This window comes from Hippocampus comes, unplaced genomic scaffold, assembly GCF_001891065.2.
Source record: "Hippocampus comes isolate QL1 unplaced genomic scaffold, H_comes_QL1_v1.1 scaffold94, whole genome shotgun sequence".
NCBI classification, from domain to species: Eukaryota; Metazoa; Chordata; class Actinopteri; order Syngnathiformes; family Syngnathidae; genus Hippocampus; species Hippocampus comes.
Window position 1 is genome coordinate 3,532,138 of NW_017806059.1, and position 15,226 is coordinate 3,547,363.

The window sequence follows — 15,226 nt, forward strand, 5'->3', positions numbered from 1 at the left end:
TATATATATGTATAGTTCATCAATCAGGCCACCTCTTACCTCTTTGATCGGCTACATTCTGTTCAGGCCATTGTCCGCGGAGTCAAATGACTAACGGAGACGATGGATGGCCCCAAACACATTTTTTACCAGTAAATATTGAACAAGTTTAATGTTTAAGATTGTTGGTCTACACTCATTTAAGACCCCATTATCAGAACAAATCCACTCTTGACACACCTTAGGTTACAATCGCCGGGCGTTTGACATCCTAGGTCAGTATGGAACAAAAACATCCTGTCTCTTGGCGTTTACCTTCACTAAGTTATAATTGCCTGGCCAATTAATACCACTACAGCATGCAGTTAGCTCACTAGCTATGCCACACCCCTAAAATACAGTACAAAGTAAATCAACCCTTCATGCCTCAATTTACAGAACGTATTAGTGTTATAATGAAAACTAATCAGAGTTCCGATCTTAATTTCATAATTTACTGTACAGTCGTGCCATTTCTAGTCAATTTATCAGATAATTTACAATGTCCTGTAACCGTGAAGACAGACAAATACTGACTTAAACGGGAAAATAGCTTTAAGTTGGAACACAAAATAATACTGTGCCATTTATTTGTGGAGGCAATACATTGGAAACAATTACAACACCTATGCCCAGTCAGCAAATTAATTAGCAAGAGGAATACATCTCATCGATTACCGGCCCGCAGTTTGCATTAGCCCAACATTTACCTCACCACAATGAGAATACATGCATGCTATCTTCAAAACACCCCTGCAAACTAAAATGTCAATTTCATCAATTATTCATCTGGCCTACGATGTACCTTTTGGAAGGAATGAGTTTTATTGCGTGAATAAAGAGCAACGGAAGGTTAGATAGTAAATGCTTAGAATGCATGCGGGAGGGATGGTAGAAAAAAAAAACACTTGGCGTTTGGAATGCATCATGCTGTGCAAAAATGCTTGACTATTCAAGACACAGCGATGAAGGTTGGGATAAATTAACAGCTTGTTCTTCACGAAGGTATAATGTACATCAGTCAATCCATGGGCAAAGCTTGTGCAGCATCTTAAACCAAGGAGATGGACAGTAACTTACTTTGGTATTTGAAGTGAAAACCTGCTGCTGTGCCATCCTGGTCAGAGTAGAATTCCAGCCACATATAATTGGAAGTGCTGGTCAATGACAGACCTTGCATGGATGTGCCCGTGTATGTGCTGAGGAGTGGAGCTGCACCATCTTTCCCATCATACACCTAGTCAGAGGAAACCGAAACGGGGGACACAATTAGTGGAAGCTCTTGGCACTGTAAAGACTGCAATTGCACAGCAAATCAATGTCCTATACGAAGTGTGAAAATTCAGACCAAAGGTCCTCTTATTTTATACTGCAAATAATTGGTGGTTAAATTCCAATTCAGATGGTAGAATGCATAACGTCAAACAGTATTGCAGTACAGTACACAAGTTCAATTAGAGGTTACAAGCAGTGAATTATCTGCGAGACAATTGCAACTTCTTCATAATTGCAAATCCCAATTTGAGGAACTTTATTTTTCATTGACAGGTATTATTTATGTAAGTATTCCCATTGTGTTTCCTGACTGGAATCTATGAGAAAATAAAAATCGGTTTCTTCCTTTGAGCTACTGTTGGGTATCCATCCAAAATAAAATTATCATAAACGAACAGGAAGGAAATGTCATCGACATAAATGCATGATGAGAGACAAAGACGGTGTGATGACATGTGCTATTGATCGCACCATTATACATCTGCACTACAAAGACTGAGCTCCAGCTGAGATAGAGGGTTACTTGCATCATTTATTCGACTCATCTTGTCATGCTATGACTTCTAAGGCAAAGTATCTTTCTCTCTGCACACAATTCCTTTTCCCATTTTTCAGCCCCAAACCTGTTTCTATTCATTTTGAAAAAATGACACAAACGGCTCTGGTTAGGGTTTTTTTTTGTGTGTGTGTGTGTGTTTGTCAAAACAGAGCGGCAACTTGTGCCTTTACCTTGAGGATGTCACCTTGTGCAAGTTGAAACATGCTGGCGGTAATGTTGATGCCTTTCCCTCTTTGAACATGAATACTGTAGACACATTCATGGCTGTTGTCATATGGAAATGGGTAGTTTGGCGACAAAAGAACACCCTCATTTTTGGAGACTGTTGATCCACATTCCGCTGAAAACAAACAAACAAACACATGATTAAATCAAAAATCAAAAGATATTATGGCAACATAACTGGTGGATAACTCTACCACCACTGCCTGGCACCTAATTTAATGGTGTCTTGTTTCTGTTAATCTAGTTTGAATGCACCTTAGCATCCACTTATCATTTGGTGCTATGTTATATTTATTTCGCTTTGTATGCTTAGTGATTTTGTTGTATTTGTTGTCATATCTCCCTCTTGTGTTCATTTAGGTTAGTCCGCCATTGTATCCACCTCATTCCTGAGGGCTCTCATGGTGAAACGACTTTGTGAGCGACGACCAGTAAGACACTTGTAGTAAGAATTTGCTTACAGCGACTTTCATTTCACTGATTTTTTTTTCACTCCCTTTTCTAAGTGATCATAAGATACCATTGCATTGAAAAATGTCTTGTCTGGCTTGAAAACCTGCTGCACTGTTGGCAGTTGTAAAAAAAAAGTAGAAGAAGTTGAATCTGTGACCACAAGAGCAATGTTTTGAACTGGCTCCCCAGACGAGGAGGAGAAAATGCGGTGATGAACGCACTTTTTCCAGCGCCTTCCCGGGGATGAGGATCACAGAAAAAGATTGTCTGAGAGTCTTCGTTTGAAAAGACCACCACCTCAACGTTGCACCTGTGCTCCTTTTCATTTTGTGAAAGGGCACAGCAGTGCAACACGCACATTTAACTTTGTGCTAATATGCTTGCGGCTTGCATTGGGATAAGCCGCTGAATAAGGTTCACCAGGTGGCATGAAGTGCAACAGGAACATCAGGTATTGTTTTTATGTGTGTGGAAGCCACTACATATTAGTATTTGTCAATCTGTGAAATTATTACAAGGATTGCCACAATATTTTGTAAAGTTAAGCTGTCTTGGGCGCCATTGGAGAGTACAATGTCATGCTTATAAAATCCAAAATATTTGGCCGATTGTTCTAATATTTGCAGCGGTTGAAGTTGACATCACCAAAAAATGCTCACATTCATTTGGCTGATGATCGAATGCAGTTTTATGACATAAAGCGATCTGAAGCTTGTTTTCATTAAGTGTCACAGTCGGAAGGCTCCTACGTCTTCTTGAAACTAAATAACACTCTGTCCATCAAAAAGCAACCACCTTTATTCCTGGATGGATACTGATACGCCTCATAGATTTTGAGATTGCTCATTGCCTCACGTCTGAAGCGACATAGTTCAGAACGTAGCCAAAGTTGTGACTGTACCTTGTCAATGGCCTCTTTTTTTGCCAGCATCTGCCCACCCCGCTATATTTGCAGGAAGCGGGATTAAAATATTTGCTCTTCAAAGCTGCAACAACTGGCATTCCCACGCTGTTTTAGTCTGCAACTGTCATAGAATGTGAACTCACACGAATAGTTTCCATGTCAAAATCCCAGTTCGCTATACCAGAAGTCACGCACCTATTTCACACAAAGGCTCATGGAGTGCAGGAATAAGGTGGATAAGCAAGCAGCCTTGATTCTTTGTCTGGAGGTCAGTCCTTTTTTGATTTCTGTTGTTAAAGCTGACCTCTTTCAAGTCTTTATATATCAGTTGTGTGACCTTAAACATTTTTTCAAATTTTTTAACTTCACTAAATGGATTTTTGTTCAAATTTGAAGCACCTTTGTCCTGCATATGTGTGTCCCACTACAATAACTGTATTTTTAGTAAGTAGCAAGCGCTCTAGTGGTCACCAAGTTCTAGATGTTCTATGCGACAACACATTCTACAGTGGTTATGGTATCGCTCGCAACAATGGCCAAACCAAAATACTGTTTTCAAAACACATCTGAGTATGTTGCAGTGCAGTTGAATATCACTACCAGAACACTTCACATACTGTTAAATTGGTACCTCTCTGACAGTCTCAAACAAAACTTACAATTCCTATCTTTTTAAGAACAGAGCTATAATATAACTCTGTACTGGATCTGTTTTGATTATCGTCATAATGGTGTGGAAAATTGATTGCAATATGGGCTTCATTTGCTTTGTTGCGTCACAGTTTTACTCTTTATTTTTTCTATTTGCAACAAACAGTTTTGGAGACTCATGTTAAGTGAATTGTGTTTATCCTTGTTTTTGATTTAGTAACACAAAAGGAATCATCGTTGGGTATTGGCAGTGAAAAATGTTATTCACTTTATTAAACTGATGGAAGAACATCTTACTTTTTACTTTAAGATGAATTAGCTAGATGCAAATAAGTGAATCATTAATCTGCTTACTCACCCATTCTGATTGAAGACTTTAAATGGGAAGGGAAGTTATACAATATAACGCGCATCAAGATTTTCCTTTTTTGCTGCTTTCATACCAAGCAGCACATTATCAATACAACATGAATATTTCAAAATGCGAAGCCAATTAAACAAGGAAGTTTCAGAAGAAGCCTTCCACTGATATTTCTGCTATTGTTTACAGCACAGACATGTAAAATGTATAAGTTAATCGCACTCTCAGCACTTAACTGGTGAGCCAGGAATCAGCCTTTGCAATCGCATTTCACGCAAAATAATTCAGGGCGTGATGAGACAGCAAATGACAAAGTGCCTTTGCTATGAAATGTCAGCATACTATCTCAAGAGTCAGCTATTACTGAGAGCCGAATGGGGGTGGGGGTGGGGGGTCTTTATGGCCTCATGTAGTTAGCTTGATTCTATTTCATTGATTCACCAAAACAGTATCTTCAAGTCTGTCAAGTACGGAAGAATATTTCTGTCAAATCCATAACAAGCTAATACGGGCAAAGCATGTAGGCACAGCAATGGGGCCAACAGGAGAGGAAACAAGAAATGCAACGTACCCACACACCTTGGCAGAGGGGCACTCCACATACGGCGGCCACCTCCCAGGCATGCAATCTCCTTTGCCCCCTGCAGCCGATAGCCAGTGTTGCAATGGAATATAAGGGTGTCACCAATGCCAAACCTCGAGCCTGCATGCCAGCCAAAGTGGGGTCTTCCGGGGTCCTGACAGGGCTCAAGGTCATACTCTGAAAGTCATGACATTTCAAATTAATTTGCAACAAATTAAAAGTTATTGTTTTATCATTCACTGTTTCAACAACAACTACAACAAACTTATCGCTTAAGATCGGAGTCATCAGTGCTTGTTCCTCTTCGAGGACACCAAGCAAGTGCAATTCCATCCTTGATGTTTTTTAGCAGTTGGAGTGTGTTTGAAAAATGAGAAAAAAAAAGAAAACACTCCACAGTCAATGTGATGGTATATCCCATTTGCATATCTGGTATTTGTTTAGACACTGCTGCAATGTTCCTCACATTCTATATAGAATCTAAATGATACAGGCTTATAGTTTTGAGCACATCAAAATAAAATTTTACACTCGTGGGATGCTACCTTGACAACATGGCACATTTTCAAAGGTCATGAAAGGTTATAAATGAAATTCAATGCTATTTACAGAGCATGTAAGGACAAGTAATAGCATTGTACACAGGCATAAAGAACACACACACACACACACACACAAAGTCTTTCTCAGAAACTACATTTCATGAATATTCATAACCGCATAAGTTATTCTTCGCTTCAGTGAACAGCAGGAAAACATTTAGCCAGAATGCCCGGCATGCACACCCTCTCTTTTGCCCTTCTACTTTACAATATAGAGTAGTTTTTTTCTTCTTTCCCTTCTCTCCACCATTTCTTCTCACTCAACATGACCATCTGCCGACTCTCCTCCCTCTCTATTTTACTCATGCATTTCCACCTTTTTGTTTTTCCCACTCCTTGGTATTTGCAGGGGCGTGGGACACAAGGGGGTCTTATTCTTACCCCAACCACACCCTCCACCAAGCTCCTCAGTCCTCAAGACAGTGACCCACATGGCATGCTTTGATGATCATTCCCATCACAGCCAGACAGTCTCTACCTGCTTGACCTTGTCGTCTCTTAATTATATCACTCTGATCGACACTTTAAGTCAGGCATGTCCAGCTCCGGTCCTGGAGGGCCACTGTCCTGCCTGTTTTCCATCTCTCTGGGCTGCAACACACCTGATTCAGATGATCAGCTCATCAGCCAGCTCTGAAGCAGCATTAGAACGATCCTGATGATTTGAATCAGGTGTGTTGCTCCTGGGAAAGCTGGAAAACAGGCAGGACGGCGGCCCTTGAGGACCGACTTTGGACACCCCTGCTTTAAGCCTTCTCCCTTTCTCTCTGATGAGTCCTCAAGTTACTTTAGACATGATGTAGAGTGGCTAAGCATTTTGATCTTATTATTCAACCGGCCGATGCTTTTCATATAACCACCATTGAGCATTGACGCCACCCTAACTTACTCTATCCATCGAATTTAAACAATCTGCACTCCAATCCTTTGCCTTCCTGTTTTGAAACGTCACTCAAGTTGTTCTTTCTAAAATTCAACCAATGAACCACCCCTCTGCCTCCTGAAAACAGAATCCTCATCCGCTCCCATACCTGAGAAGGAGATGTTGAATCCCTGAAGAGATATGGAGAAGTCCGAAATGAAGCGAAGCTGTGCTTTGAAGTTGCCATACAGCCCCGCGTTAACTGGAGTCGGCCTATCGGAGCCAGTGAGTCGAGCCAGTGGCTGAACAAAGCTACCGTTTTCTGTTATCAGAAGATAGTCATGGTGATCCTCCAGGTGGAAGGAGTGGAAAGTGAATTGCACACCTTGGAAGAGAAAATGAGGCACGTTACTGCCAACAAGCAGGTAAATACAATTGCAGACACGTTCAAACTCATAATACAGACGCTCCCCAGGTAACAAACGAGATACGTTCCGAAGGATCGTTCGCTGGCTGAATTCGTACGTAAGTTGCTTCAGTGCTATATTTTGTATGGAATGTATGTTTAAGGCTTATATAAGTATGTTTAAGGCTTATATAAGTGTAATAAAATGAAATGTAACATACTTTTGGAAGATGTACTCGAAGGCTTAAGGAGATGATGGAGGGGGAGAGAGTTCCGTCTCGAACTTCTTCATGGGGACAAGCGTTTCCTCCTCCTCCTCCTCCTCTCACAGCGCCTCACGTCGGTATTAGCGGCGGAAATAAGTACGACAGTACTCGGAAAAAGGCGCGCAATACAAAATCTGACTGACAGCATCTCTGTCCGAGAACATTTTTCGACATACCTGTACCCGCAAAAATGTTCGTATGTACCGTTGTTCGCAACACGAAAGTTCGTAAAGTGGGGAGCGCCTGTACACTTATATATGTATATATTCTTAGTCATCACTTTACTTTCTTATATATTATTTTTTGTTTGAAATTGACTGTTTTGTTTGCTTGTGCGTTTGTGTAGCTGTTTTGTTATGATTATGATTACTGCTTTTTTTCAGTGTGACATTGACTAATAACATGTAAAGGATTGCTTCTTTATTGCAGGTTTGATGTTGCCTTACTTTTCTTATCAATATTTTTATTAGATGGTAACATTTAGTTTGGACTCATCCCGCGGTCATAAATTCAAGAATCTCACAAAGTGCTGTCTGCACAGAACCACGCGAGGAAGTCCCTCAATGGCGCCTGCACTTGTGATTTTTGTTTTTCGTTTTGGTTTTTCGGTTTTGGCATCTATATTTTTTGTATCTTTTTTTTTTTTTTTTGTGCTCAGTTACTAAAGCCCACATTGTTCATTTCCAAACAAAAATGTGAAACTGTCCCTTACCAGGGACCAGCGGTTAACTCAATTTTGACAAGTAAAATAAAAGTGAAAAAATATATATATAATTCTGAAGTTATTCCTTGAGACCTTGCCAAGTCAGAAACAAACAACCTAAAAAATGATAAGGCTCTCAGCAAGTTTTAGTGAGCGACACATATAAACCACAACATCCTGTTCTTGACTTGTACTGTTTAGTCCAATCTGTCAATGGTCCGTGTGCTGCTGCATACCTCGGCCGAATCTGAATTCTTCACTGACTAATATCCAAAACTTCTTCAGAGCTTTTTAAATGTGTTGGTGTTTTATTAGCATTGGGTTTACATTTTACCTGAAAGACATTCTTTGACTTCTGGAGCAAAAAAATGTGTCCAATGTCCGTTACAGGCCAGTAAGTGTACAGTACCATGAAAAAGTATTTGCCCCCTTCCTGATTTCTGTGTTCTTTGTGTGTAATGTGTAATGTTAAATTTAAATCCTGCAGTTCCTACCGATAGATGTGCGCTAATGTTAGCATTAGCTGTGGCATTGCCCATATTGTCGTTTGTGCCTGTTTAAGTTTTAAGTTAATGTGCCTTATGCAGTGCCATGAAAAATTATTTGCTCCCTTCTTGATTTCTGTTTTCTTTGCCTCTTTATTACACACAAAAGGTTTCAGTTCATCAAACCAATTTTAATATCACACAGAGACAGCTCAATGAAATACAAAATGCGGTTCGAAATGCCAATTTAATTTATTAAGGCAAAAAAAAAAAATAAAAATCCAAACCTGTGTGAAAAAGTAATTTCACCCTGAACCTAATAATGTGTTGTGCCACCTTGGGCAGCAATAACCGAAATCAAGCGTTTGCGATAATTGGTGATGAGTCTTTCACATTGCTGCGGAAAAATGTTGGCCCACTTTTCTTAGCAGAATTGCTTCAACTTCACCATATTGGAGGGTTTTCGTGGATTAATTGCCTTTTCAGGTCACACTACAACATCTCAATTGAATTCAAATCCAGACTTTAACTAGGTCACTCCAAAACCTTCATTTTTTTTTTTTTGAGCCATTCATAGGTCGGCTTGATGGTGTTTTGGATCGTTGACCTACTGCATGATCCAAGAGCAGTTGAGTGTGAGGGCACAAACTGACGGTCGGACGTTCTCCGAAAGGATTTGCTAGTAGACAGCAGAATTAATTGCCCCATTAATCATAGCAAGTTGTCCTGGTCCTGAGCTAGCAAAGCAGCCCCAGACCATCCCACTGCCACCACCATGTGTTAGCATAATGTTGGTTTGTTTGTTGGTTTGTTTGATTGTTTGTTTGTTTTTAATCAAATGTGCCATTGTTACGCCAGATGAAATGGGCCGCTCATTTTTCAAAAAGTTAAATTCTTGATTATCAGTCCACAGAATGTTTTCCCCAAAATCTTGAGGATATCATCAAGATGTCTTTTGGCAAATGTGACAAGAGCCTTTGCGTTGTTGTTGGACAACAGTAGTTTATACCTGGGAACACTCACAATAATATTATTTTTGGACAGTGTCTTTCTTATGGTAGAGTCGTGAACAGTGACCTGAACTGAGGCCAGCAAGGAGTTCTTTGCATATTGTTCTAGGTTCTTTTGTGACCTCCTGAATGAGTCGTCGTCGCACTCTTTGAGTAATATTGGCTGGTCGATCACTCCTGGGAATGTTTAACATTGTTCCCAGTTTTATCCATTTGTGGATAATGGCTCTGACAGTGGTTTTCTGAAGCCCCAGAGTTTTGGAAATGGCTTTTTAACCTTTTCCAGACTCATAGATATCAAAAAGTTTTTTGGGTTTTTTTTCTACTTTCTTGTTGAATTTCTTTGGATGATGCATTTGTTTTTTTTCAGATTTTGTGGCCTTCTTCACTTTGTCTGGCAGATTTTATTCATGTGATTTCTTGATTCAACAAATGTGGTGGTAATCATGCTTGGTGTGACCTGTACAATTAAACTCGGCTTTCACAAAACTGTCATTAGTCACAGTTAAATCAAGGTGGTGGGTGCGTGGGGGGCAGATATGTGAGATTTTTGCGGCCTTGGGAAATGAAATTAGTATTTAGAAACTGCATTTAAAATTTCCTTGGGTTGTCTCTGTGTGAGATTAAAATTGGTTTGATAAACTGAAAACTTAGTGTGTGATAAATATGCAAGAACAAAGAAATCAGGAAGGGGTCAAATATTTTTTCACAGCACTTTATGTGTGTATAGTTCCATGTAAAAGAACCAATTTATGTGTAGTTTATGACAAACCTTTTCCATGGTTAACCTCCACGGTCCATGTACAGTTCAGGGAATTTGGATACAACTCAGGGTAGCCAGGCGAGAGGATCACACCACCGGGCCCTTTGATATCACCACCACAAGATGCTGAATAGGAAGGGAAGATAATGAATGATAAATGCTGCTGGGAAAGAAGAGAACTGTAAATGAAGGAATAAATCCCTCACCTGAAGAAAAAGGAGCAATTTTGATGAATAATGCATTTCAGTCACATCACATCCTATCCTACTATTTGATGAGTCCCTGTAATTCTGCCAACACAATGTTTTTTCTTTTCTAACTTGTTTCAAACCAACCCTCTCGCTACCCAGCCAATAAATCATTCATTGATTCAGCAACCCTCTATGTAGTATTCACCTTTCATAAATTACTTTAAAAATGAAATGTGGTGAGAAAACGGCATATTGCATTGCATTACTGGCAATTAACTGACACAGGCATACTTAGGGGATTCAATCTGTTTCATTGCAGTCATTACTTTAAAGGGATTTTGAAGTCTTTCCGCACAAATGAGATTAGCTCAATGCACCATTTAACTCAAGTCAGTATGGGAAGATCATCCAGTGGCAACGACCCAATAGTGTTTGCTGATGAGGCAACAAAAGCCACAACACGTATTTTCACCCAGATGAAGGGATGCTCATGTCTGTTGATTATTGACATACAGTATCATTTAATAGCTAGACTACCTCTAATCTCCTGAAAGTAAATCGATGAGATCATTCTGCGCTCTCAGTGGCTGCTGTGAGTGAAGAGGTTAACTCGTTCAATTAGATATTGTTCAAACGAGCCTTTTTTTTCATGCGGTCATGTTATTTACCTAAAAGGTTATGACATGAAGGGTGCTGTTTAAAATAATACATGAATGCAGTTTCACAGGTTTGTTTGTGTTTGCCCTCCTCGTTCATTGAGCATAGTGTTCACGTTTGCTGTTCTAGCTGTGCTTTCTTTGGCCCAGATGCCCTAAAGATGACATTGCAATCAAATGCCTTGAAGCCTCTCTCAATATTAGAAGTACAGCTCTTGTGAATAGACTTATTTTCAAAGTAATGAACGTCAGATGATGTTTTGGGAGATCATGGCAATGCCTCAGGCCTCACAGCTGCACACACACACCTCTCCTGTCCTCACTCCTTCCCCCCTTGGGCCCTCCAGCAAGTGCAACACATCAACAACTCCAGAATCCTCATCCACCACACAAAAATAAATCAAATTCTTAATTAATGAGCCTGTATTACATAAGGTCATTAAAATTGGATGAGTACACTTGGCAAAGTGTCGATTTGCAGGGTCTATAGGCAGAAGGCCAGGATGTTTGGCACCAGTCTGGCATACACACCTAAACAAGAAAAAGCTCCAGGACATGAGTGCAATTTACAGGCCATTACACCTGCATCGTCGCGTCTCATTCATGAGACATACAACCAACTCATTGTGTTTGTTATGTTCCTGGAGATGAGTGGTCTGTGACAGCAATAACATTTTGCACAAAGGGACAATAATCACCACATTAGCCCATGACTGTAAAAACAACCGAGACAGAGACAGAGAGAGAGAGAGAGAGAGAGAGAGAGAGAGAGAGAGAGAGAGAGAGAGAGAGAGAGAGAGAGAGAGAGAGATCATCTCTCTCTCTACCTGGGACAACACAGGTTCAAGTTGTTGCTTTGAAGTTAAGATAATTCATTTTCAAGTTTACATGATTCCTAAAACCCTGAACTAAGTTGTTCACCAAAACACCGTGTCTATATCGTTTGAGGAGAAAGCAGGTTGACAAGCATATGCTTGCTTTGGAGCCTTCCACCAACAGTGAATACTCATGATGCCTGATGTAATAAGACCTCAAATGGCGTGCGATAAAGCTCACTCCAACAAATTACAGTATACTATGTGCACCTAACTAACCCTAAACCTCACCTAACCACCAACGGACCCTGGAAACACGCACGCACACACACACACACACACACACACACACACACACACACACACACACACACACACACACACACACCCTTGAGGCACTGATCTCTAAAAATAAACTTTCGTTTTTAATTTTGAATTGAATTTATCAAGTTAGTGTTTTTGTGTTGTGGACTATTATTGTTGAGTTGTTTATCAATTAAACTGCTTAAAAGTTTGTTTTACATTTTTGTTTTCTAATTAATACAACATTCAAATGGTAGCAAACACAATTGAGGTTAGCATGGTGTGACAACCACTTCAGTTTACTCACATGGCCCCTTTGGAAAATGAATTGCCCACCCCGGCTTTTAAAGCTGTGTCGACATACCATCACAAGTGGGTAGAGGGTGGCTCCAGAAGTGGTTCTTTTCACAAACCAGTGGTTCTTCAAAGCTCAGACTATATCCAGGATCACATTGGAAGGATATTGTAGAGCCAATTGACAGGTCGTTGCTCAGCCGCACACCACTGACTGGGATACCAGGATCCATACAGGAGTAGGTGTCAACTGTAACAACTGCAAAAAAGTGTTAGTTACATATGCTGTCACATGATTGAATGCATTGTTGTTTAAGTGAACTACGGTATGACTGTTAAGCAGCCATTGGAGTTGTATAGAATTAGGGATGCTCCGATTTTGTAGGCTAGTTAGTGCAAGTAAACGACAAACCACAGATGTCTTTGATGTCAAACCAAAACCATGTGGCAGACTCATTTTGACATTTGTTATGCACAAAACAGTAGAGAAAATGGATGTTGATGGGTTGGGACCTTTAAAATACTTTAATCTCACGTTTAAAAATGCACGCTTTTATGAAATGCAAAGACAATATGACATAGGGTGCATTCGGAAATTCACTCTGACACCCATGCAATACTCTAGAGAGTGGGTGTGTTAGGAGAGGCAGGTCATGTTGCCCTTAATTTCCAAATTCAGACTATGTTCTAAACCAATTGTGCTTGAACTATTTCCATCTGTACTGCCTGGCGCACTGTTGCACCGTCCCTTCGCTTAGAGTGCCTAGAGCAGGGGTCGGCAACCCAAAATGTTGAAAGAGCCATATTGGACCGAAAAAACAAAAGCACCAATATGCCTGGAGACGCAAAAATCAAAAGCCTTATATAAGCCTTATAATGAAGGAAACACATGCTGTATGTATCTATATTAGCGTAGAAAGGGTTCCGTCAGTCGTCATCTGTACCTGTCATCTACGATGGAACTTTCCTGTCCGACTGAGAGCCTCCACAAGTATCTATATTAGCCACATTAGCCAAAATCAAAAGGACTAGGTTGACGACAAATACAAATGATTTATGATTAAATGTTTGGGTTTTTTTTTACCTGCAGTGCACTCTGTAGAGCAGGGGTGCCCAACCTTTTCTGACCACAAGATCTACTTTTTAATCAACCAACCTCCTGCGCTCGACCTGTTACCGCACACGCACGCACGTACACACACATGCCATTATGAGCAACAGCCATAACGGCCCATAAGATGAAGGAAACAGAAAAATAAAATGGACACGAGTTTGTGAAACGGAAATCACTGCCTACCTTTGTCGAGACCTGACGCGGAGGAATGGGACGCACTTTTGCAGCCTCTTAACTATTGTTGCTCACGCGTACCATTTTGAAATGCTTCTCTCGGCCTTCCAGAATGCCATTCTTTGCGAGTGCCATCGGTGAATTGTACATGAAACGCTGTTTTTTTTTTGTTTTTTTACAACAGCCACCTGCCTGGCATCCCGCCCTGCTAATAATAGAAACATGTGTCGCAGGCTATGACACAAGTCTTCATTGACAGAAATGTTGAATTTTAATATTTATTCTACACGTTTTTACAGCATTGGAAAATGTGAAGAATGTTGGTGTCATGTTTGTCCTCCTACCGAAAAAGCTCCAGGGAGCCACTAGGGCGGCGCTAAAGAGCCGCATGCAGCTCTCGAGCTGCGAGTTGCCAACCCCCGGCCTAGAGCGAGCACCAGCACTCTGTTTTGGTGCACTCTGAATAATCGAACGGCACATTTGAACAGCACTCAGTTTCCGGTTGGAGTGAACCAGTGCTTGCTTGGAGAGTATTTTCAAATGCACCCCTAATGAGCAAAAGACACACTCTAAAAAGGGATAACAGCAAATTGTGGTCATCATTAGCTATAAAGTAATATACAGTGGACCCCCACACTTGTGGGTTTGCATATTCACAGATTTTCTTTCACTCACGTCGCTCCATATTTCATGGACAATTCAAATAAAATGTCAGCGCTTTTAGATTGTTTTTTTTGGGGGGGGGGGAGGGTCAGTGCATTTAAATGGGAATTAATTATTTGCGAATTTATGCGACTCCCAGACTGGTCTGTTCCTTATTCCCTGAATAGCGGAGATCCAGAGTACACAGTTTAATAACATTTTTGGGGGGACATTTATAACTCACCATCCATTAATATGGCATTTAACTGATTCATTTTTCGTAACATTGTGTAAAAACTTGAGTTTTAGAAACAACTTCATGTTTTGTGTCAAACTGAAGACGTTTTTAAAAAAAAAAAACTGAAAAAAACACTGAGCAGTCCTTTTTAGAGCAGGGGTGTCAAACTCATTTCACATTGTGGGCCACATACGGCACCGGTAGATGTCAAGTGGGCCAGAACATTAAAATTATACCATACTCTGCTATAATTAACCAAAATAACATGTCTTTCCTTTGTTTTGGTCTCAGGAAGCACAAGAACATTAGGAAAATGTTGAAATTTAATGAACATATCTTTTACAAAACATTTCATGAAGCACCTTAGATTTCCTTAGACAAATGTGCAATTTACTTTTATCATTCACATATATGCATTGCTACTGATCCTACTGATTGTACAAAGGCACAAAACTTTAACAAGTACAGTAAATATTCCCATCCCCGGAATTCTATGAAAAGGAATTTCCTTCACCCGGAACAAAAACCTATGCATTAACATTTTGACTACGATATTACATGTCACCGGATCTTACGTAAGTGGAAATTCCAGTACAAGTAACCCGGATTGAGACGTCATGCCGCGGGAGCTTAAATACACCCAACGCCCCCCCGATGCTACGGAAAGACACAA

The 15,226-nt window shown here is 40.3% G+C and overlaps 1 protein-coding gene across 1 annotated transcript in view; it reads right to left on the reverse strand.

The window, feature by feature from the left end:
* Window positions 1-15,226, reverse strand: part of LOC109529648 (CUB and sushi domain-containing protein 3-like) — a 447,797-nt gene that overhangs the window by 262,422 nt on the left and 170,149 nt on the right. The window contains exons 18-23 of the mRNA XM_019893029.1: window positions 12,456-12,644; window positions 10,136-10,252; window positions 6,663-6,878; window positions 5,018-5,206; window positions 2,023-2,192; window positions 1,099-1,255 (exon numbers count right to left, since the gene is read on the reverse strand). Of these exons, the coding sequence (XP_019748588.1) occupies window positions 1,099-1,255; window positions 2,023-2,192; window positions 5,018-5,206; window positions 6,663-6,878; window positions 10,136-10,252; window positions 12,456-12,644 (1,038 nt within the window). The remainder of the gene's footprint in view (window positions 1-1,098; window positions 1,256-2,022; window positions 2,193-5,017; window positions 5,207-6,662; window positions 6,879-10,135; window positions 10,253-12,455; window positions 12,645-15,226) is intronic.